A 23,542-nucleotide genomic window follows, 5' to 3' on the forward strand; every position below is an offset into this window, starting at 1 on the left:
AAATGTACAGAAATGCACACAGCAACTGTGACTAAACACAAGCCCAATTACACTCTAAAAGATCAATTAATAAATATTTTGGCACAACAGGCCACTTTACATACAGAGAGATGATTTAGCATCATCTCTTCCTGATATTGTTCCATTTCTGTTCTCTAGCAGGGTGACTCAAGTCATGGAAAGGATGATGATGCTATTATGTTGTTTATCTTAGGTCTCTCTCAGCATGTGGTTACTGACTACAAACAAGCAGTGGATCTGCTTGAGGAGGGCATCGCTAACCGTATCACAGCCGCTACACATGTCCATGACGCTAGCAGTCGATCTCATGCCATCTTTTCCATTCAATACACACAGGTTTGAATCTCATTAAATTCATAGCAACAGAAGATCTCTCATCAGTCTTTTTATCACAAACTGCATTTTTCGTGTAACTAAATGGCTGCTAGTCACACTAGATATTTCACACACATTTCACTCTAGACATTAGATAATTTGCTTTATTATCCATATGCCAAAAATGTAGTGAAATCACCTTTTCATTACTGATTTTGGGGTCAGTAGGATTTTTTTTCTCTAAAGAAATTGGTACTTTTATTCAGAAAAGATGGATTAAATTGATCAAAAGTAACAGTGAACACTTTTATAATGTTATAAAAGATTTCTATTTCTAGTAAATGCTGTTCTTTTGAACATATTATTAATGCAAAAATCAAGGTTTCCACAAAAATATTATTCAGTACAACTTTTTTCAAAATAGATAATAATAAGAAATGTTTTTTGGGCACTAAATCAGCATATCCATCACAGGAATAAATGACATTTTAAAATGTATTAAAATGGAAACCAGTTATCTTAAATTGTAATAATATTACACAATTTTACTGTTGGTCACACTTTATTTTAAGGTCCAATTCTCGCAATTAACAAACCATTTCTCAGTAAACTCCTAATTTGCTGCTTATTAATAGTTAGTCAGGTAGTTGTTAAGTTTAGGTATTGATTAGGGATGAAGAATATGGTCATGCAGAATATGTGCTTTATAAGTACTAATAAACAGCCAATATGCTAATAAGCAACTAGGTAATAGTAAAAATTGGTCCCTATACTAAAGTGTTACCTTACTGTTTTTACTGTATTTTTGACCAAATAAATGCAGTCTTGATGAGCATAAAGAGGCTTCTCTCCAAAACATGAAAAATAATCTTGCTGGCCCCAAACGTTTGAATGCTAATATTCTTGTGAAAATAGTGTTTTCTTTTTATAGGCTATTCTAGAAAATAACCTTCCCTCAGAAATAGTGAGCAAGATCAACTTGGTGGACCTGGCTGGCAGGTTAGTGTCTTAGTTTAAACTTAAACCAAAGTCTCCTAGTTTAAAATCCAGAAAACTGCTTTCACTGATTTGAAACAATGATATATGACCAAGTTGCCCTCTAGTGGTTGATCACATAATGGTGAACAGTAAAGTGCTGACTTGACTTGAAATATCACTCTTTGTGCTGTCAGCGAACGAGCCGACCCTCAATACTGCAGAGACAGAATAACAGAAGGCGCCAACATCAACAAATCTCTTGTCACCCTTGGCATCGTCATCTCCGCTCTTGGTAGGCACTGGCCTTCTTTATTCTTACTATCCTCTCTTACTAACTTCCTTGTCATGACTTTGCACTTTGTTTTTCTAGCCCAGAACTCTCAGATGTTCAGCAGCAGTCAGAGCATTAACAGTGTGCTCAGTGAGGGTGAAGGGAGCACTGTGGGTAGTCAGTCCAGCTCTCTGTCGGGCAGCGGGCGTAGACAATGCTTCATTCCCTACAGGGACTCTGTCCTCACCTGGCTTCTCAAAGACAGTCTGGGCGGCAACTCCAAAACCATCATGATTGGAAGTAAGCCATTCAGAGTGAAGATTTGCTCTTTGCTGCATTGGTTTCAGTGCTAGTGGAATTGATTCTGAGATTAATTTTCCTCCAGCCGTCTCACCATCCAGCAGCAGCTACAATGAGACTCTGAGCACCCTCCGCTATGCAGCTCACGCCAGGAACATCGTCAACAAGCCAAGAGTCAATGAGGTGTGTTTAGATGTGTCCAAATATCTGCAGAACTTGCTGTACCACCATCAACAGAAAATTATGAATTATTAATGAAACTAAAATAAAACATTTCATTTTATCTCAGGATGCCAATGTGAGGTTGATCAGAGAACTGCGAGAGGAAATTGATCGTCTGAAGAGCATGCTGCTCAGCTTTGAAATGGTACCAGACTTTAACAGCTCGACCTGAATAAGTTCAACACAAGTTTTATGTGTCAAGTAATTACAACATCATTACAAGACATTTGAAACATTTCTCAGGTTTACTAACAAGCTATATGGAGTGAAAATTTGACAAATGAGATTTCAAATGAGGGCAGGGCTACACGGCACCATCAGCAAAAATAGAAACCAAGTCTTGTTGTCTTGTGCTGTTTCCTGTTGCTTCTGGTTAGGATTCAAATGGAATGGACACTTGTCAGGTGCCTGGTTAGGACATGGTGTTACAAAGCCATCGATTTCCATATTCATATAAAACAAAAGTTGTGCAAAAGTGACTGATAATTGTCTTTTCCATCCACAGCAAAGGAATCCCAGTCCATCTCTCAGTGATGAGAGAGAAGGTAGCTTGTCTGATATAGTCCTACAGAATGAACTGAAGGTTAGTCCACCTACATGAAATACTGGAGTCTAATATTAATTCTGAGCTAGTTCTGTAGGGGCTTAGTTATGTACACTGCTTGTTAAAGTCTCTTACACTCACCAAGGTTGCATTTCATATTTTGCAATGAGACTTTATATATGATCGCAGCTTGGTTTAACTTATGCTTGCGTCTCTATCAGCTTTCTTGTTATTTTGACCTTATATTTTACAATGTGACTTTATATCTTGTAAATTTTGCTGTTTATCTTACAATAGCAACATAATGTCTTGCAATTGTGACATATACTACCCAGTGTGACTATATCGATTATGGCTTTGATTTTCATAATTACGTCTCCATTCTCATAATTCTTATTTTTAAGGCTCTTGACTTATTAAAGCTCATTATTTTTTTTAAATACATTTAAAAATGTACAGTAATGCATTTGGCAAAGCTGAATTTTTAGCAGCCATTACTTGTCTTCAGTGTCACATGATCCTTCCGAAATCATTCTAATATGCTGCTTAATATTTCTGTGGAAACTGGACTTTTTTTCAGGATTCTTTGATGAATAGGAAGTTCAAAAGAACAGCATTTATTTGAAATAGAAATCTTTTGTGACATTGCAAATGTATTTACTGTCACTTTTGATCAATTTCCAGACTTTTGAACGGTTGTGTAAACTGTAGTGTGGGTCTCCTTAGAATTTTTATCATTATCATTCTTCTGTTTTTTTTATTCACAGTTAACTTTTCAGTCGCTCGTGTTTCCTCTGCAGGTGGAGCAGCTGACTAAAGACTGGTCTGACAGTTGGCATGATAAGCGAGCCCTGTTGGAGCGCTACAATGTGGACATTAACCAGGACAGAGCAGGAGTCCTCATTCACTCACTCTTGCCCCACCTCATCGCTCTAGAGCCAGACGTCCTCAGCACAGGGGTCACCATCTACCACCTTCGGGTAGAATTATTCAGCTAGTTATATGCAGTACATTGCTTTTTCCTGTCACATCCCAATAATCTTTAGCTAGTCTTCTCTCTACAAAATCCTTTGTTCTTTCGGGTCATTAACCTATGGTTCTTTCTCTTTTCCCTCCAATAGATTCTTCCTTCACTTCTCTTCTATCTTTTCTACTCTTGTTCTGTGTGCAAAACTCTTGAGATACCTCTCACAGGAAGGTAAAACAGCCCAGAGCTTTGGTCGTGTGGTCCAGACATTCCCTCCTCTTCTTTTCACTTTCCTCTTTCGTACTTTTGTGTGATTGTGCAGGAACATTTTAGTGAGAGTTACTCAGTTTACGTAAATCTGTGCTAAGAGGTTAGTCCTGATAGCCCGTAAAAGGCTTACGGCTGTGCAATTTCAGCAGTTTCCTTGCTTTAAAAGCTAAAGCCACCTGGGAATGATTGTGTGCCCATGTGTCCGGGCTTATATAAGCAGGTATTTTATCCTCCATAAACAGTAGACAAATCCTTTGCTTGGCTTTGAGGTGTATAAGGAACAAAAAATAAGAGATGGAAGAAGAAATATTTTTACTTTGGACTAAATCCTCTTATTGACTTCTATTAATGTTTGTTATATTTTGGTGCTACAGGAAGGGGTAACAAGAATCAGGCCTCAGGATGACAATCTGGAAGAGCCTCACATAGGTATCTCATATTTATCTCAGCATCTTTAAGTACTATGGTCTATTTACATCTGGTAATAACAGCATTAAATAGGGCTGCAGGATGACACATTTTTGTTGGCCAAAAACAAATTAGCAATTTTAGCACTTCCAGTTCCATCGTCCCAAAATCATTGGGTTTTTTGAATGGGTGTTTAGTTAAATGCCTGAAATAACATCTGCAGTTAATACAAGAATAAGACGTTTTCACATTTTATTCTAAAACCCCTTGTGACATTTTTTTAAAAGCTTTTACTTGTCTTAAAAAAGATGGTTGCTAACAAGTAGCTAAATAGGACTACAGAGGTCATCACTCATCTACATGTTTCATTTTCACAGTCTCCTCAGAATTTAAATTTTTTTAAATATTTTTTATAAATGAAGTCTGAAAGTCAGAAGCTCAAAGTCAGAGTTGTCAGAAGTTTAGTGGTGGTTACGTTGAAGTCATGCAACTGTGGTGTTGTTCATTTATAGGCTACATTTAACATTTGACTTCATTTGATTACAAGTTGTTCATTTGTGAAGATTATCATGATAAACAAAACATGTAAGTATAATAAACATTTGTTTGTCTCAGAGCTTATTTTCTGCAATAATCCAAAAGCCAATGGAAATATCTTGTTGGGTTGGCAAACAAAACTATGTCATCATTGCAGCACTCTGTACTAGTGTAAATGGGATCTAAAGCATCTTGTGATCTGATCACTCAAACCACTTTCGGAGATGGTCAGGGAAGCATATATACGAAAATAGTCTGTTAAAAGTCCTGCTTAGCAATATATTTGTTTTAAGTGGACAGCAATGATTAACTTGCACCTCAACCCCTCAGTCTTGCCAGAAGGTTCCTCCTGCGAGATTGAGAATAAGAGCGGGGTTGTGACTCTGAAGCCGGTCTCAGGGAACATCTGCATGGTCAATGAAAGAGAGATCAAGGAGCCCTGCAGACTTGCACAAGGTAAATGAAACATTCAAAATACAACCCTTTATACTCAATGTAAAACAAAATCAAAATAAATGAAACAAAATAATATATTTACATTAGTAGATACTGGGAGTAGCCTGATGTATCATTGCGCGTCTCTATTTCCCCTAAGGTGCAGTGATTACCTTAGGAGGACTCCATAAGTTCAGGTTCAACCACCCTGCAGAGGCGGCTATTCTGAGGGAAAGAAGACGGGTACAGTCCATGCTTTGCAATGCATATATCCACTAAAATGACCTTGAGATTAGATGGCTAAATGTATTTGCAAAAATGGCTCAGAAAATTCAAGTTAGTTCAGGAAAATGGAATAGCATCGCTTGTTTGTGAATGCAACTTGTTTTGATATTTTGCTTCTAGTACTATGGCATTCAGACATTTTTAGGTATGACTTATGTTTTAGACATTATAAGTTGTCAAAAGAGACTTTTTTAAAAGGGTTAATTCACCCAAAACTGACAATTGTTATAATTTACTCATTAAACATGATGATTAGACATCATTGTTACATACCAGAATTTTGTTTTTGTTTTATAAAGGTACTACATTAAAACATAATGCACAAAATGTAGTACTGAGAATTGCTTGAATTAGCATTACTGATATTTAATTGTTTTTTTTTCTATGCAGACCAGTGATGGAGGTCTGGTCTACAACTCTACAGAGCTCAACTCATCCAGTTCTGACATAAGGTAGGTGTTTTGTTCATTCAAGAGCAGTACATTTTTGAACCATAGATATATTGTACAAGTTCATGGTGTTTCTAAATGTTGAACTGGTAATGAGCCCTCTGGAGAAACTGTTGTTTATGTGGTGTTGCTTGGTTACTATAGTGTGTATGCAGACAACAAAAGAAAAAAGGGATGGAAGTAAACTAGTTTCTTTGCTGTGTTATTGTAACTTTCTTTAAATCTTTTGTTTCTAAATTTTCAGAACTAGTGGTCATATATCTGGTTGGCTGGTGCATCAATGAGTTTGTGTTTGTTGTGTGCTCAGGATTGCAGGAGCAAGTTGTCATGAGAATGGCAATGGGACGGCTCCCAGACAGCAACTAGAAGAACAGCAGTGGTACATAGAGTGTCTACGAGAGGAGATTCAGATGGAGCAGAAAAGAGCAGAGAGAGATCTGGAAAGAGAGCAGGCATGTCTCCGACAGCAGCATACTGAGAGTGAGTTGTATTCAAATGCATGTTTAATATTTCTCCTAAAATGTAGACTTTTAAGAAATGGATTAAGACATTGGTTATATTTTACACACTTTGAGCTGAGATATTTTTATTTTGGCAGCACAGATACAGTCTTAAACAAAGCTTAAAACAATTGAATATATATTGAATACCTGACAACAAGAAATTGTCCAAATTTCAAATATAAAGCCTTGCCTTGCCTTCCTCTAAACTCTGGTTTCTTTTGCATCTAAAGTCAAGCAGTGGATCTTGCAAGAAAAGCAACGGCTTGAAACCCACAGGGAAAAGGGAACATTGGAGTCAGGGGTTCAGACAGATCTCATACTTCATAGTGGATTATCATGTCAGATGACTGAGGAGCAAGGCAGTGCTGAAAGAGTCCCACCATCACCTTTAATGGGTGACAGGAAAAGAGTGGTGCAGGAGGAACTGCTGAAGCACCATGCATTGCGCAGAGCTGAGAACCGTGTGCGCCGCAAAAGGTTACATTACCAACTGGAGAAGATTGCACGAAAGCGCCATCTGTTGGAGGCGAAGCGAGAGCTGCAGAGGCTAGAAAAAGAGCTTCTTGAAGGGGGCGATGAAGCCTCATCTCCAGATCTGGGGTACCTCTCAAAGTCCAGGGGACGTCCCATGACTTTACGAAGACATTCATTTTCTGCTGATCTGCTGTCCCGACTGTACCCCCAGCACACTCCCATTTTCAGGTGGGTTTAATCATTTGCTGAGAGTGACGAAAGACTCTAAAGGAAGGGTTGTGCGGAAAGCCCTTATATGGAGATGATGTATGTGTGTTTAATGCAAATGGCTAACCTTTTGCATGCGATCACTCATTTATAATCATTTAGATTTATTAATATTAGAGCAATTTTAAGAACAAACCCCAAGTGTTAGGCAGAAATTTTTTGTGAAAAGTTCTCCTTTGCATGCAAAAATAAATAAAACAATGCAATTGTAAGTGAATGAGAACCACTGTGCAGGTTTTGGAGTTTACCTGGTCTAAAGAATGAAGTAGTAAATCTTACCGAACAAGGTGTTATTCATGTTTAGATTACATTGTTATTTAAAATGATTATTTCAATAACACCAAGAACAGTGGATTGTGCTTTTACTTTTAAATATATATATATTTAGATTTATATATATTTTCTTTTTTTCTTTTTCTCCAAACAGCCAGTTCCTCAAAAGGAATAGATCTTCTGAGATTACAGCGTCTCTATCTGGTTTTGCTTGTGCCACTAAATGGGAATCTGATGAATGTCTCAGAGATCAAAAGATTAGAAGACGTTCAAATACAATGCCCTCAAGATATGACCAAGGATCCTCAAGTTTGGCCCGTTTTTCTGACAGCAACAAAAGTCCCTTGAAAGTTGCAAGTTCAACTGAAGCTACAAAATTAAAAACGGCCTCTTCAAGGTTGATTGTCAAGAAAAGCACAAGTGACGAAGACAAGAATTGTCTGGATTCAAACACCAAAGCTACTAGAAAAGTATTACCAATAATAAAACAGAAAAGTTCCGTGAAGGGAACAAAGACTCTGTCTCAAGGTGGAAATAAAGGTTTAGAGACCATCCGCAAGGTTTTTTCCCACTCCGTTGGCTCTGGGATCAGAAGTGCTTTGACAAAAGTTTTCCGCAAGCCACCATCAGGCTCACGGGGACATAGAAGTGTGAAATCTGTGAACAAAATGATAAGTCAATTTAATGACAAATCAAACAAAAACAAGACTGTGAAAGACTTTGAGCAAAAACAGGAAAAGTGCCCTATCAAGCCGACAATGTCTTATGAAAGTTTGGAGCAGCTTAACTCACTAAAAAATAAGCAACGGAGACACTGGCATAGTGCAGAAGTTCTGACAAGTACCAAGCAATGGGTTGCAGTGCAAAAAGAAACAGCTGGATGGGTGGAACACAGTGGTTGGGAGGATCCCAACGGATCTTCAGATTGTGATAGTATCTTCTCATTGGATTCACTGTCATCAGCTTACGCTACAGCTCTGGCTGAGCAACTTAAGCAGGAGGAATGTGATTCCAGTGACGCTGAGAGTGAAGACAGTCAGATATCTCAAGATTCTCTTGTTATGGAGAGCAGTGGGAAGCATGTGACTGCCAGACCTGTGCTGAGGTTTAAAAAAGTTCCAAGCTACTTATCCACCCCTACAATACTGGCTTCATGCAGCTCTCAGGCAATTGGCAATAAAGAGCAGATGAGAATATCCAAAGATGTACCTGCAGAGGTTTTCTGGAGCCTTAATGGTAGTCAGAAGTTGAAAACGGAGAATGGCCAAGGCATGGCTAGAGAGCCTTCACACATCTCTTGTCTAGCATCTGAATCAAGACCTTGTAGTGGTGCAAGTATGAGAGAAACAGAGAATCCACTTGCTCTTACTGATGCTTGGTCATCTACTGATGCAGCAGACAGTCCCAGAATCATCAGGGCTTCAGGACACTTGATCAAACAGGATCCACACACACTAATGGAGAGCAGTAGATGCCAAAGCTCTACAAGTCTAGATCTATTTGACAACATGAATGCCTCAGAAAGCCAGAGCTCACCTCGTTCTGACTCCACTCAGGACGGAAATACAACACTTGAAGAACAAAACGACACATCCTTTGAAAATACCCTGTTGTTAGAGAGTGATCTCAGTTTTATCCCAGGACAGGAGATCTATTTTAAGGAACTGACCACCAGTGCAGGACCATGTACAACTCACACAGTCTGTGAATCTACAGACTCTTCAGATGGGGTAGCAGACCCAACCACTAAATATGAACCACTGAATCCCACTGTGACTGAAGCATTGCTGATCAACTCTTGTTCCAAAGATGGTGAGATCTCAATAAGCACCACTTGCTTCCCAGTTAACTCTAATAGGGAAGCTTTACATGTTAGAGAGGAGCCATCATCATCCCCATTGTACCCTGAGGATTGTTCTCTGAAGTCAAACTTAAACCTGGCAGCAGGTTATCAGGTTTCAGCATGTGACAATGCAGGAGATCCAGAAGTTAAAAACTCTAAAGCAGGACAGATTCTAAATGAATCACACAACAATGCAAGCACTGCCAATGGCAAAACCATTGAACAGTGCCATGAAGAAAAGTACTTCTATACAAAACAGTGCACAGAAATGGTTTGCACAACAGATACCAAAGATTATGCATTGACAATCGAACAATCAGACAAGCCTGGCAGAGAAGTTAATAGATTTGGCAGAGATGGCGAACACTTTGGTGTACAGTTGGAGAATGAGCCAGTCATTAGAGCATGCAAAATGAACGACCCTCATGCAGGCTTTGGAGGAAATATGAAGCTTCCAAAGAAAAGTGATGAATATGTTTCACACACTGAGACTGCACTTTTAAATATAGATCAGGAACAGTCGTCTGCTTGTTCAACTACCAATGCAGAATCTGTAAAAAAGATATCTCTTTTGGAAAATTGGCTTACACCTGATATGATGGAAAACTCTGATCAAGAGCTAGAAGGCAAAGAAATTCAAAATGCACCATCAGCTATTGATGATCACAAGACTTTAATCAGCAAAGATCACGTTAATACTTTTAGAAATGACAGTAGTGTATGCGATAGTGGGCTGACACAAACAAATTGTACTAGCCTGAAATCCTCTAGGAGTCCAGAGATTAAAAACATTATTGACAACAGTAAAGAGGATAGAAAAGATGCAGGCCAGATTGTGGAGAGAAAGGCCAATAACAGATATTTTCAGATGAGCGACTCGGCAATTAATGATAAAATATCAGAGGTGGTGAAAGAACATTTTATGATGTCTCTAAGAGAAGACTACAGTGAAGATCAAGAGCCAAACACAAAGAAAGAAAATACTTCTTCAGCTAAACTGGATAATTTGAAGTCCAAAACAAACAAAAATGAATTTAATTACGAAAGTACTCAGGCTGGACGTGGTGAGAGTAATAGTTCCCAGACTTTCTCATGTATGTCAAAATCAGAGATTCATAAAGACAACTCTACTGTGCACTTGGATAACGGCAATGCACAAACAGAACCAAGACATTCTTTGACTTTGAAGGATCACCCAGTCTTGAACTCCAGTGGCACAGAAGAGCATATTATAAGAATGAAAGAGAAGAAAGTTGAACAAGAAAGTCCAAAATGTGGATATGTCAGTGATAACATGGAATCAGTACTATACTGCACTATAGAGGAACAGAGCACAGATGAATTAAAAACAAGTGAATCAGTGTTGTCGTGTGTCAAAGAAACTATTATTGATGTTAATACATCAAGAGAGAACATTGTTGTCTGCACCCAACTAAGAAAGGATTATGTTGATGCTTCAAACCCTGTTCAAAGGAAAGATTACATCAGCGAAGGGGTTTTAGAGGGTGGTAGAGTCACAGTATTAAAACCACTGCTTTTCTGCCCGTATGCACAAGATACTTTATCTCTTAAGCTGACAAATGGGTTGGAGAAAGTTCAGAAAGTAAATCAGTACTTGCACCAGAATGCACAGGTATTTGACAACAAAACAAAACTAAATGAAAGTGCACTGATCTCTAAGGAAATGAACAATTGTGATAATAAAACACTATCCCATGGACATTCAAGACTTTTGAATGAAACTTTGTGCTCACCAAATGAAAACTGTCTTATGAAGGTCTCAACTCCAGTGAAGTCCAGTAAATGCAAAATTCCTCAGGTGTCATTGTCCGCTGAAGCAACAGTGAAACATACTGTCTCAGGTATACACTCCGAATATGTGGCTGATACTTTTCAGCAAACCATGGAGGCACAAAATAAAAAGACATGTTCATATAACTCTTCAATATCAAGTATGGAAGATTACCACTCAACAGTGGATGGCAATTACCCAACTCCTGAAGCCCGGCCTTTAAGCAATCTTGCATTTTATGAATTTGGTCCAGGAAATCTTGGAAAACATAATGGTTGTGTCAGCCAAGATAAAACTTGTACTAAACATTCCTTGGAAACTGCCACTATCAGTAGTAATTGTGATAAAGACAAAGAAAGACCTGTGGAGCACATACTCAACGGTTACTCTGAAGATTTAAGAAAAGACGCCACCATTTCAGATTTAAGCCAGGCACCACAAAGAATACAAATGCACAATTTGCTTAAAACCTGTGATAATGGAAAAATCAACAAGTATCCACAGTCAGAGAATCAGTCAATCAACACAAGTAATCAAATGGAAATGGTGGTTACACCTCAGTATAATGATGTCAGCATCAAAGAAATGCAAAGTTGTGATAACCAACAACTGAAAAATCAAGTGCCAAATATTCCTAAAAATCACCAGTCAACTTGTATGCAAAAAAGAGAGCCTGGTAAATCTGTTGAGGTATATCACAATGCAAAACAAACTCACTGCAGTCAAAACACAAAAGAATATTATAATAACACGTGTAAATCTACAGACAGAGCAGAACATGTAACAGCAGCAAATGCTACAAAACATTTTGTTGGCAATGGTAATGATGACAGATGGAAAGGAAAGCAAAAGCGATACAGAAAGGCCCACTTTATAGCACCTCCAAGTTCATCCACTGATTCTGCACCTGATTTATCTTTGGATGAAAGTACCACATCTAAAAGTCGTGTGTCTCGTACCAAACCTTCTTCTCAAACAAACCTGCTTCCTACCAGTCAAAATGCTCTTGGCAAATACAAAAGTTCTCCACTTGATGAACAAAGCATTTCTTCACCTTCGGCAATTAGTCCAAGATCATTAGAAGCACAATCAGGACACAGATACACCCAGCAGCCTATAGAGATACTTTCCATATGTAGCGAAGCTGAGATTGAGACAATTGCATGTCAACAAGATCATGGTTCTTCTGAAGAAATGCAGAAGATAGAGATGACAGAATCAAAGGGTGATAAAGACATTACTTTAAGGAAGAATGCTTCTTCCGAAGATATTTCAGTTTGTGTGGAAGACCATGCTCAGCCATTTGAGGAGACTGTCCCACAGACAAGAGATTCTGCAATGCATTTTGCTTCAAGTGATATTAACCCATTTATTCATTCAAGAACTACTGTGGTGGTTAACACAGCAGTCCACAAAAAGCAGGCCTTTGGAAGTGCTGCTAATTTATCCTGCAAACACTCTCCACTCAGTAGTTCCAACAAGAATATGACGAGGTGCTGTAGTGTAGACAATGGCCTAAATATTCAGGACTCCCCTTTCAGTTCCCATTTGAGCGCTTATGTAAATCATAAAGGCCTCTCTAGCACATTGAGTAGTAATGAATATTCTAGAGATCAAATTTCTTCTGAACCTCTGCTGAAGGCAGCTTCTTATTCCTCTAGCAGTTCAAATAAGCAGACCCTAACAGCTTTGAAATGTGACTCTTACAATGGTGCCTCAGAAGAATTACGCCACAGTTCAGGTCAAGTTGATGAAATAGTGCTGGTCTACTCCTCGGAGTATGAATCTCAGGAACATCCGAGTCCAAGCAGGTGTGATCAAGGCACACAAACCATTGAGGTTAATAAGGACCTTAAAAGGAAGAGCCGTCACAGAAGAAGCAGCACCCAGACACCAGTGTCTAAACCAGGGAATGGTGCCCCAACCACATGGACAAGTCTGCAGAACATGTCTGAACATCTCTCTGACCTGATACACAACACCTCTGATCTTCTGGGGAACATACAGTGTATGCGAACAGGGGAAAAGCCACCAAAATATGATCAGCCTAAACACTCTTTCCAGGTTTCATCTGGCAGTAACTACAAGAGGGACTGTTGTACACAAACTTCACTGGACATTGGGGTCCAGACAGAGAATGCTCCAAGGTCAACAAATGCTACAGCCCATGAAGTAAATGTTATTGTTAAAGTTATTGGCTCAGACATTTGTAATGTGTCCCAGCTTGATGGTGATGCCAAGATCTTGAAGAATAAAAGTGAAAGTGAACAGGCCTATGAAAGGATTAAAAGCCTGCCTGATTTACGTCCCAAAAGTTCAAAGGTAACTGAGAGTCAAAATTTTCTGATTCCTCCCCAAAAGCTTCTTTCATTAGAGACTGTTGTGCCAAATCAGGATGCTCCCACTTTGGAAGCATCTGAAGGAAACACAGTAGATAATTCCTGTAAGAAGTCTTCATCCAGCTACCTTGGAGCAAAACGCTTGCATATGAAGCAAGAGGAGAAGCAGACTTATCACAGAAATGTAGACCTAAGGAATTGCTTTAATAAACAAATTATGCTTATGGATCGTGCATGCTCCCCTATCCTTACAGTGAAGGCTGCAAGATACACCCAGCAAAGACAAGTAAAAACAACACAGGCTTCAACAAACCATAAAATTGAGGGACAAGAGAATCAGTACTCTCATGTATACAACGTGCCATTGAAAGGTCATAAAATGTCCAACCATGAGAATAAGATACTAGATCAGGAGAACCTTTGTATCATTCACAGTAAAAATGCAAGAACAGCATCTACATCAGTGTCATCTGTGACCTATGAAAACCTGAGCTGTTCAAATCTAGGTGGATCTGACGACTTCTCAAATAGCATCTGTCCCCGCAGCAAATGCATAAAAAATGAGAGGAATGAATATTCTCATGAAGTTGAAGACAGGGTAATAAGTAAACCCACTATTAACCGTTCCCCATCTCAGCCACAAAGAATGTCCCTCTCCCCTCCAAGCAGTACCATTGGTGTCCAACTTGCATCCTCCTCAGATAATGTCAGACAATCTAAAATGGAAACCCTAGAAAGACCTCATTTGTCAACTGTGAACAGTCATTTGAGTCACAGATCTTCTGGGTATATAATAAAGAGTTGGGATCATTCAAAACAAAGTACTGTGCAACAGCAGGAAGATGACGTGATGTCTCTGGTGCCAAGCGAGTGCAACACTGATGTTCTGGTCAACATCAATCCTCTGGCAGAAACCAGCATGCTCAAAGAACATCAGGAGATCCCTGATGATCTGCCCATGCACAACAAATTTACTAACTGGTCTGGCATTAATCAGCACCCACCATCAACACATAGTAAGATTCACAGACCAACTGGACAGCACTTCACAAAGCTCAGCTCCAGTTACTGGCAAGAGCCATCAGAGAAAACAGACAGGAGAGCACAAGAAATTGAGAAGCTGAAGAAAGAACGTGAGCGGATTTTAGCCTCTGTACATATGGATCTGAGCCCTCATCAGCTGACTGTTGAACTCACAGAGGCCAAGCTGCATTATGGGCAAGGGGAAACAGACACTCTGCTTAAAATTCTCAAGTCTGGTTCTAAAGAGCCATCTTCAGCCTGTAACAAACAGGAGCTCCTTAACAGGTCTGTATAACCTGTGATTACATTTTATTTAAAGTATTACAAAGTTTGCACAATATTTAAAGGGGTCCTGAACTGCCTTTTGTTTTTTATTTAGTACTGTTCTCTGAGGTCCACTTATAATGTTATCAAGATTTTTACATCAAAAAACATAATTTAGAAGTAACAAGTTATTTTCTGTCCTGCTTTGACGCCCCTCATTAGAACGCTCTGTTTGAATAGGTGTGGCAGATTGTAAACTTGGAAGTAAATGCTCACTGCTATGATTGGTTAACAGTTGTGTATGTTTGACAGCCTACATCCTTCATAGATGGACGCTTCTGTGATTTAGGTTAAAAACGCATAAATACTCAGTACATATCAAACAATCTGTAATAATAGACAAATCAATAGTGATCACATAATAAAAATGGTTACTCACACTTGTGTTGTGCAACATTACTGTCGGATCCAATATACTCGGCACAGCATTGAATTTTATTTTCAATCTGTGTCAAATTGTGCCTTGTTTGTAAATGAATCTTCGGTAAAATGAAGTGAACCAAGGATTAAGTTTTTACTCATGTGGTCTGGCACTTCATTAAAAATAAAGTTCATAAAATAAACTGTAGCGTTTTGTTTCTGTGTAGACCTGCGTTTGCCGCTCCTCTCGTTTACCTACTACAGGCATAACTCGGTGGGCGGGGCTAAACAGGCAGTGATGTAGAAGAAGGCGTTGATCATATTCTGTGAAATCGGTGTTTAGACACTATTACATCATAAAGTGGCACATTCCACAAACCTGTCGTTTTGACACATTGGCTTCAATATAAGCAGTTTTTAGACTAACAAGAGTTTCGAGTTCTGAAACTTACAGAATGTTTTCATAACACAATGACCTCTTGCATTTCAAAAGATCAAGGGAATTTTGATTTCTCAGTTCATGACCCCTTTAAAGTTTTTTTTTTTTTTTTTTTTTTTTGGAAATACATTTAGGGTGCTTTCACACTAGCACTTTGATGTGTACCCAAGTTTGTTTGTCATCAGAATTTGGTGCGTTTGGATGATGTGAATGCCTCCAGCACAAATTGATGTTCTTTACAAACATTTGCAATATATTTGACCATGTAGACACAAGCACATTTCTGTGTTGACGCATGGGAAACTAAACCAAATGTTCAAAAGCCGTAGTACAAAATTGAGATGAGCAACACTGTGGATTTTGCTGCCTTCTCCTACATGCTCATTAACAAGCAATAAAACCTGTGGTTTAGACCCCAAAAAATATAGTATATCCACAATACACTCAAACTGGGGAGCATTCCAACCATGGTTCAAAGCAAGCAATTGGGCCAAGTGTGAAAGCACTCTTAGTTTTCAGAGCTTGTTATAAATAGAATTTTATTCTGTCATCAGGCACAGGAAGAGCATTGAAAGTTTGAGAAAAGACAGAGAAGCCCGTCTCCAGATGTGCCGTCGGGCTCGGAGCCTCAGTCCCAGTAAGCATCGGATCCCTATAAATTATGAGGAGCAGTTTCAAAGAGTTTCAGACCTGCCAAGCAGACGCAGGGAATATCTACAGCAGCTCAGACAAGAGATTGTCCAAACCAGCAGGTGATTTGGAAGTTAAATTTCTTTGTAATATTCTAGAATTCTACATACTGAACCGGATGCTCTTCCACAGAGTTCCTGATCCACCAAGAAGGGAGGGTCAATGTCCATCTGACATTGAGCTTCTATTGCGTGACTACAGTCGAGCACGCGAAGAGGCAAGAGCAGAGATTGCACGTGCACGAGACCGACTCCGTGAGAGGACCGAACAGGAGAAGAGAAGACTACAGCAGCAAGCTCTCTCACAGGCAGTGAAGGTCAGTGACACTTGATCATTTTTAAAACTCATAAGAATGATCCACCTTTGCTGTTTTGAAATAGTTTCATAATTTCTTTCCCTGTGTCTTATGTAGGATGACCTACGGTTTCGCACACGCATTAGTAACAGTACTTTATGTAGTGGTTCAAACCTGAGTCTTTCCTCAGGGCCCACTTCAGGGTACAACAGCAGCAATGCTGCCATACTGAAAGACATTACCTCACCATTAATACAGGTAAGGAACCACACTAAAAAGTTGAATGTGCTTCCGTGATATTTTAATTTAAAATGCTATTTTTCAGTCTCTTCACCTCATTCCTCAGGTAAATGGAGTCTCAGAATTCAAAGTAAGGACTCGACCTCCGGTGATCCCGTTGCAGACTTCAAAAGCTCAACGTAGATGGCTATCAGTCCAGGGTGAGCGATGACCCATAAACAATTGAAAACCCAATGGCTATGCTTCGAATCCACTTAATTAATCAGATCTCCTATTCACTCTAGATGTCAGCCTGGAGACATCTGTCACTGGATATGAGGCTGAGTTCTCCTCCACTCCATCATCTCCTCCCTGTGCTCGACAGCGCACTCTCTCCTTTGGCTCTCCTTCATCTATATCAACTTCATATCAGGATATCGCAGACTGTACTCTTGCCAGTGCTATTTCAGAAGTATGCTACTTTCACGTTTCAAAATATGCATGTCGATATCAAATGCTTCATGGACTTGCTTGTTTGTTTTAGGTATATTTGGCCTCTGGTGGTGATGCGAGGAATCTGTTGGCTGGGAAGGCAGTTGCTGGTTGGAGGTACACTAATTTGCATATTTTGCATGTATAAACCTCTTTATACAAAATGTATTCTGTCCTCACGTTCCATTTCCTACCAGGCATCAAGGTGTGGAGAGAGGCGTTCAAGTCTTTCACAAGGCTACTTCCAGACCCTCAGCTCATGGGTTTCTTGGAGCAGTAGAGCTGGAGAGACCTTTGGTCAGTCTGTGGTCTATAGTTCGGGATCACGCAAAGACTCACCTGTACCACGAGTCTATTAAATCTGCCTGGACACGACCACTGGACGAAAGCACGCAACTAGGTAAAGCTCAGTGCACAATATATGATTCTGACAAATTTCTGGGATTGTAAGGGATTTCTTTTGTCTAAGGGTAAAATCGTGAGTCTTTGATAATCTAGTGTCACATGTTCACTGACGGGCAATTAATGGTCTTTGCAGTGAATCAGAAAATTAGGGTCACACTGCTACAATGTGACTGCTTCTACGACTCGCGTGCACTGAAGAACCAGTACGTGGTTTCTGCAAGTCTTAACTGGCCTTTCCATAAATGAAGGCCTAAGAAGATCATAAATCGGTGCAGAAAGTCTTAAAGGGATAGTTCACCCAATAATGAAAATTGTCATTAATTACTCACCCTCATCTCGTTCCAATCCTGTAAGACCTTTGTTTATCTTCGGAACACAAATTAAGATATTTTTGATGAAATCTGAGAGCTTTCTGACCCTGCATAGACAGCAGTGTAACGGAAATATTCCCAGGCCCAGAAAGGTAGTAAGGATATCATTAAAATAGTTCATGTTACATCAGTGGTTCAACCTTAATGTTACAAAGCTACGAGAATATTTTTTGTGTGCAAAGAAAACAAAAATAACGACTTTATTCAACAATTCTTCTATTCTGCGTTAAGTCCGCTGCCATTCATGAGAGTACCACGATGCATGCGAGAAGAGTTGTTGAATATTGTAAATGTCACACAATCTGCCTTGTCTCTCTTTTTTGAGATCACTTTTACAATCTGTCATTACATTATCTTAAAGGATTAAAAAATTTCAGTAAATAGCAGGCTTAATAGGTAAGAGGTAATGATTATAACTTACCTTCAAATGCAGGCAAAAGCAAAATGTACCTTCACTGATTGTATTGCTTTGTCTTGTCTTTCTCTCCAATCAGTCTATCTTTTGACGGACGTATCCAACTGCCAGCTTAAACAGTCGCGGGACTTCTGCTGCCTCAGTACAGAATCTAAACAGGTGTTCTTTACACTCTATTCTGTGATTAGCTTTATCCAAAAGTACCTTACCTTAATCACACATTCATTTTGATCTGACCTCTTTTCTTTAGGATGATATGTGGGTGCTGGCCATGCAGTCTGTATTTGAGGAGACACTGCCACGTCCCAGTGTGGATACTATTCGTGGTGAGATTCTACCCAGCGCTTGGATACTTCAACCCAGCCAGCGTAACGGTCGAGAGGTTGTCACTGTCATATACTTGTTACAAGTAAGATAGCTTGCCCTTGTATACTTTCCTTCATTGTGTATCAGTTTAATAAATTAGCATTTGCTAATTTCTCATTGTTCCCTGTGTCTCCCCCTATAGGTGGATTTGGGAAGTCCGTCCTTGGCTCCTAGACTGCTGAATACAGTGTCTAGGAAGCAAGCAGCTGTCATAGCAGACCTCGATTCTTTCTTCTCTTTATGACAAATCAGGTTACACATGTAGCAACAAGCACTTACACTAAAACCCTGAAGTTTTTGCTAAGATTTGCACCTCATGTTCTTGCTTTTTACTTGATTCTTTTTCTCATAGCACTGATGGTTATATTGTGTAACACATTATCTTGCCTGATTTTATTTTGTCTGTATTGTTGTTATTAGATAACTTTTCCCCCATGTGCCAAAGTATTATTGTAAAGAGATTATAATACTTTGATTGATCAAAGTAAAATCCCAAAGCTATTTTTCATGCATGTGTGTATATAGTTATCACTTGATTATCATTTGATATAGACTAAACTATGCATAGCTCTGTTATTTGTAAGGAGGGATATTCATATAAAAACAATCAACTGCATTACAGTATTCTTTTAATGCATAACATTGTCTTAAGCTACTATCAGAAAGAACTAGTATGTAAAACTTGAACTTGACATCAGCTGTAGAGACTTTTTAAACTTTATTCTGTGATATGCAGTACAGTGCCTTTCATAAACAGTTCCAGTTCCCTTTTTTATGGGTTGTTTGCTGGTAGTATAGTTTTTTCAGCCGTTTTCATTTTTGTTTGTGCAAATTTTTGTGCAATTTCTGTGTAATTGCTTACACAATTTATGACAAGTTCTATATTGGCTGAAATGGGATAGATTGACTGTCATAAAACTGTTATTGACTGCAGTGCTATTGTTGATATTGATACTTTCAGTATTTTTTATTTTTGTAAAATGTGCATGCAATATGTTCTTTTAAATTTCAGTGGAATGAAATGCAAACAAAAGTTACACTTTCTGCAGTGTATAGATAATACACATATTTGGATTTGCATTAAAGCCATTAGATTTTGATATAGTGATCAAGAGGGCCTTTGCTCAAGCACAGTAGAATGATACAAGACCAGTGGTTTTATTTGTAACTTAGCTGATCTGTAAAATGTTGTTGCCGCTGAAACAAAAATGTATACTGTATAAATGAAGGATATTTCTTTCTTTTTTTTAAATTACATCACATTTTTAATATACTGTAAATGTCTTCTATAATATGTAATCTATTATCTAAATGTAAAATAATTTATCATTTGTTATATTTTAAAATGTTCTCTTCATTTTTTACTGTTTTTTATGTTTCTGTGGAAGAGCTTCCAAAATCTTAATGACTTTTAATTTATGAACCAGAACATATTTTTATTAAATACATTTGGCTGTTTTTCATATGTTTCTTGTTTTTAATCTTTATTTTAGTATTTAAAAGTATCTCACTTGGTTTTTTAAGTGCAAGGCCATGACCACATGGAGGACCAAATTAATTTGTAAGGGAAAGTGTAGCATAGGTTTAATTCAATTTACATGAACTAGGCCTAAAAAAACCACTGATGCAGTTCTTTCTTTCTTTCATGATATTGATATTTTTACAAAAACATGTAATAGTTTTGTACTGAGGTTCTATAAAACATACACTGTACTCTGTTATTACGTGCTGCCGTTACCATGACGATCATCATTATCTTAGCCAGAGAGTTTGCAGCTGGAGGTGAGTGACAGTAATTCTCCCACCGACAATAGGCTATTTGTAATACTTCACTTAAATTGATGCTTTATTCTTTTTTTGTATTAGTTTATAGTTTGTTTATCTGTAATTCTGTTTATTCAGTATTTTTAATTTGAGAATCCCATTAACAAGTGGATTTGAAGACTGACCTCAACAGGATATTTGCTGGTATCAAATCACTAAACTACATTTATAAGTCTAAGCAAGTTCAGTTTTTAATCTTAAGTACTTGACCGTGAACAGTACTGTGAATAACTTAGTTACTTGAATGAAGCAGTAAGCACAAAAGATGATTTCTCAGGCCATTAGTGGTGCGATGATGACCTCTGTTGGTGGTCTGATGTAACTGTTAAAACATAGATCCTATCCAAACAACAAGCCTAAAAAATGGTAAACAGGTGAGGTGAGTGATCAGATAAGTATTATTTTAACATTCCAATTAAACAGAAATATGTATTAATTGTGGTGTCTGTATGACTTTTACTACAGGACTGATGGCCTAATCACATCAGAGCTGTTGGATGTCAGGGACTCGGGTTTGATTCTGGCCTGAGACTTTTCCTGAACACAATCCCCCTCTTTCCCCCATTTACCTGTCTGTCTCTACTACCCTATCCAAAAAATAAGGCCATAAAATAAGGCTGTTAAAAAGAAAGAAAGAAGGTAAACAGGTGAGGTGAGTGATCAGGTAAGTATAAATTTAGCATTCAAATTAATCAAAACATGTAATAATTGTGGTGTCTCTTTATTCTTTATTACAGGACTGATGAACTAATCACATCAGAGCTGTTGGCTGTCAGGGCTTCAAGTTCAAATCCAGCTGGAGTCATTTCCTGATCCCTTTCCCCCACTGTCCTGTCTCTCTACTGTCCCATTCAAAAAAATAAGGCCAAAAAAAAAAAAAAAAGGAAAACAGGTGAAATAAGTAATTGAAGGCAATCAAAATGAGTAATTTAAGGATTAATCAAATATTTCTAAAAACAGAAAATGCAGAGACTGTCTGTGTAATGAATTTGACACAATCTATCCAAATTTATTTATTCATCAATGTAATGTATAGCCTATAATGTATTTGTAGTCATTACGTAATGTGCTAATACTATATAAGAGAATACAGTTGTTTGTAGTATTGTTCCCAAGTAGATTAAGTATGATGACAAACTTTGATGTTGGCTTTTACAAAGCTAGAGGTTTAAATGTTTTATTGTCAGATAGACAGAAAGAAAGTCAGATGAAAACAGAAAAACAAATGAAATTTCAACCAGGACCACTTCAGACCCCAATGTGACCTCATTACACTCAAAAGGAACCAGCAAATCAGTTTAGTAAATTATACTTCTGACGTAATAATATAGCTAATGTTTTAACATGTCCAGAAAATGTTTTTAAAGACTGCTAGCACATTTCCAACACATTTTAGCATGTTGCTAGCATGTTTTAGCACTGTTATCATTTTTTAACATGGAATGCTTTTAACACGTTGCTATGTCTTAAGCTAGTTGGCTAAAAAACAACAACAAAACGGTGTAGTACGGTAAACAAAATGTAGGCTATAGTGGAAACCAATTTATTGTTCCTGTGTAGTTTTTTTTTTCTTTTCTTTTCTTTTTCTACAGTAGAACGAATAGCCCAATTTCTATGGAGAACCAGAAAACCGCAAACAAGCAACAGGTGTTCAACGTGTAACATAACAACGTGTCTTTAAGTAGCACATCCATACTCGCACAATTCCCTATCGATTAGTAGCGAATTGTAAATAATTGGGTTTTTTTTCATTTACGCAGGGGTTGTGATATTGCAGTAGAGGCGGGCAGTGGAAGGGTGGGGAACGCCATTTAAAGTCAGTGACTCTTGACAGGAATGCGCGTCCCCTCCGCTCCGCTCCGCTGGTCTGCTTTATTTTTAACACTTTGGGTGGGTCAAACAGCGGCTGAGGAGAATGAGCGACCCTGCGCGCACTCCCTGCCCCTGCAGCAGCTCTCCCCCACCGTGACCTAGACCTCAGCGCCTCTCATGGGATTATTACTGTCCTTCAAATAACGGACTTTATTCTAAAGACATCGACAAAGACGCGAGTCATTCTCCCGTACTGTTTTTCAGTTGTATAGGTAAGTTTACTGTTACATTTGAAACTCATAGTTTTAGAGGGCCTGTCTTCAGTTTGGGCTTCCCAATGTCATTTGATATTAGATGTATCAAAACAGTTTGATTCTGGTTTTGTTTTAATCACATTGTGTATATTTGTACATCTCTGAATAGCAAAAGTATGTTTAATATCGCAATGACACGTTTAATTAGCCTGTAGTTCTTTCACTATGTGTGATCAGTACAGATAAAAAGCCCTTGGAGAAAACATATTGGATACTAACCAATTTGTCTAAATTGAAATTTATACATCATCTGAAAGATGTATGGTTTGTTAGGATAGGACAATATTTGGCCGAGATACAACTATTTGAAAATCTGGAATCTGAGGGTGCAAAAAAAATCAAAATATTGAGAAAATCCTTTAAATTTGTCCAAATGAAGTTCTTAGCAATGCATATTACTAATCAAAAATGAAGTTTTGATATATTTACAGTAATACATTTACAAAATATCTTCATGGAACATGATCTTTACTTAATATACTAATGATTTTTGGCATAAAAGAAAAATCGATCATTTTGACTCATACAGTGTATTTTTGGCTATTGCTACAAATATACCCCAGCGACTTAAGACTGGTTTTGTGGTCCAGGGTCACATATGTAAGAACTGTAAATTTTCCTACATAATTATCTAATTCTCTTCATTTGATAACTATCAGCTCTCATCTTTCTTCTATTGTGATCATTAATTTGACTCTGT

At 38.2% G+C, this 23,542-nt stretch overlaps 2 protein-coding genes across 3 annotated transcripts in view; both read left to right on the forward strand.

Moving 5' to 3' along the window:
- stard9 (StAR-related lipid transfer (START) domain containing 9) overlaps nt 1–20,342 on the forward strand; it is a 45,311-nt gene extending 24,969 nt beyond the window's left edge. The window contains exons 8-32 of one of the 2 annotated variants that reach the window (XM_058749142.1): nt 215–357; nt 1,268–1,335; nt 1,509–1,606; nt 1,685–1,885; nt 1,971–2,068; nt 2,175–2,252; nt 2,613–2,690; nt 3,452–3,631; nt 4,263–4,317; nt 5,164–5,289; nt 5,429–5,511; nt 5,944–6,005; nt 6,310–6,482; nt 6,736–7,207; nt 7,674–14,801; nt 16,194–16,391; nt 16,462–16,645; nt 16,742–16,882; nt 16,971–17,064; nt 17,149–17,315; nt 17,388–17,452; nt 17,533–17,735; nt 18,606–18,685; nt 18,777–18,935; nt 19,035–20,342. In XM_058749142.1, coding sequence (XP_058605125.1) covers nt 215–357; nt 1,268–1,335; nt 1,509–1,606; nt 1,685–1,885; nt 1,971–2,068; nt 2,175–2,252; nt 2,613–2,690; nt 3,452–3,631; nt 4,263–4,317; nt 5,164–5,289; nt 5,429–5,511; nt 5,944–6,005; nt 6,310–6,482; nt 6,736–7,207; nt 7,674–14,801; nt 16,194–16,391; nt 16,462–16,645; nt 16,742–16,882; nt 16,971–17,064; nt 17,149–17,315; nt 17,388–17,452; nt 17,533–17,735; nt 18,606–18,685; nt 18,777–18,935; nt 19,035–19,136 — 10,436 coding nt within the window. In that variant the 3' untranslated portion in view covers nt 19,137–20,342. Of the gene's footprint in view, nt 1–214; nt 358–1,267; nt 1,336–1,508; nt 1,607–1,684; nt 1,886–1,970; nt 2,069–2,174; nt 2,253–2,612; nt 2,691–3,451; nt 3,632–3,794; nt 3,850–4,262; nt 4,318–5,163; nt 5,290–5,428; nt 5,512–5,943; nt 6,006–6,309; nt 6,483–6,735; nt 7,208–7,673; nt 14,802–16,193; nt 16,392–16,461; nt 16,646–16,741; nt 16,883–16,970; nt 17,065–17,148; nt 17,316–17,387; nt 17,453–17,532; nt 17,736–18,605; nt 18,686–18,776; nt 18,936–19,034 lie in introns of those variants that run through there. The other variant, XM_058749143.1, reaches the window with a different exon arrangement.
- Nucleotides 20,343–22,534: 2,192 nt separating this feature from the next.
- Nucleotides 22,535–23,542, forward strand: part of sptb (spectrin, beta, erythrocytic) — a 30,065-nt gene continuing 29,057 nt past the window's right edge. The window contains exon 1 of the mRNA XM_058750083.1: nt 22,535–22,800. The gene's annotated coding sequence lies outside the window, so the exon portion shown is untranslated. The remainder of the gene's footprint in view (nt 22,801–23,542) is intronic.

The sequence above is a fragment of the Onychostoma macrolepis genome, chromosome 17 (assembly GCF_012432095.1).
Source record: "Onychostoma macrolepis isolate SWU-2019 chromosome 17, ASM1243209v1, whole genome shotgun sequence".
Lineage (NCBI taxonomy): Eukaryota > Metazoa > Chordata > Actinopteri > Cypriniformes > Cyprinidae > Onychostoma > Onychostoma macrolepis.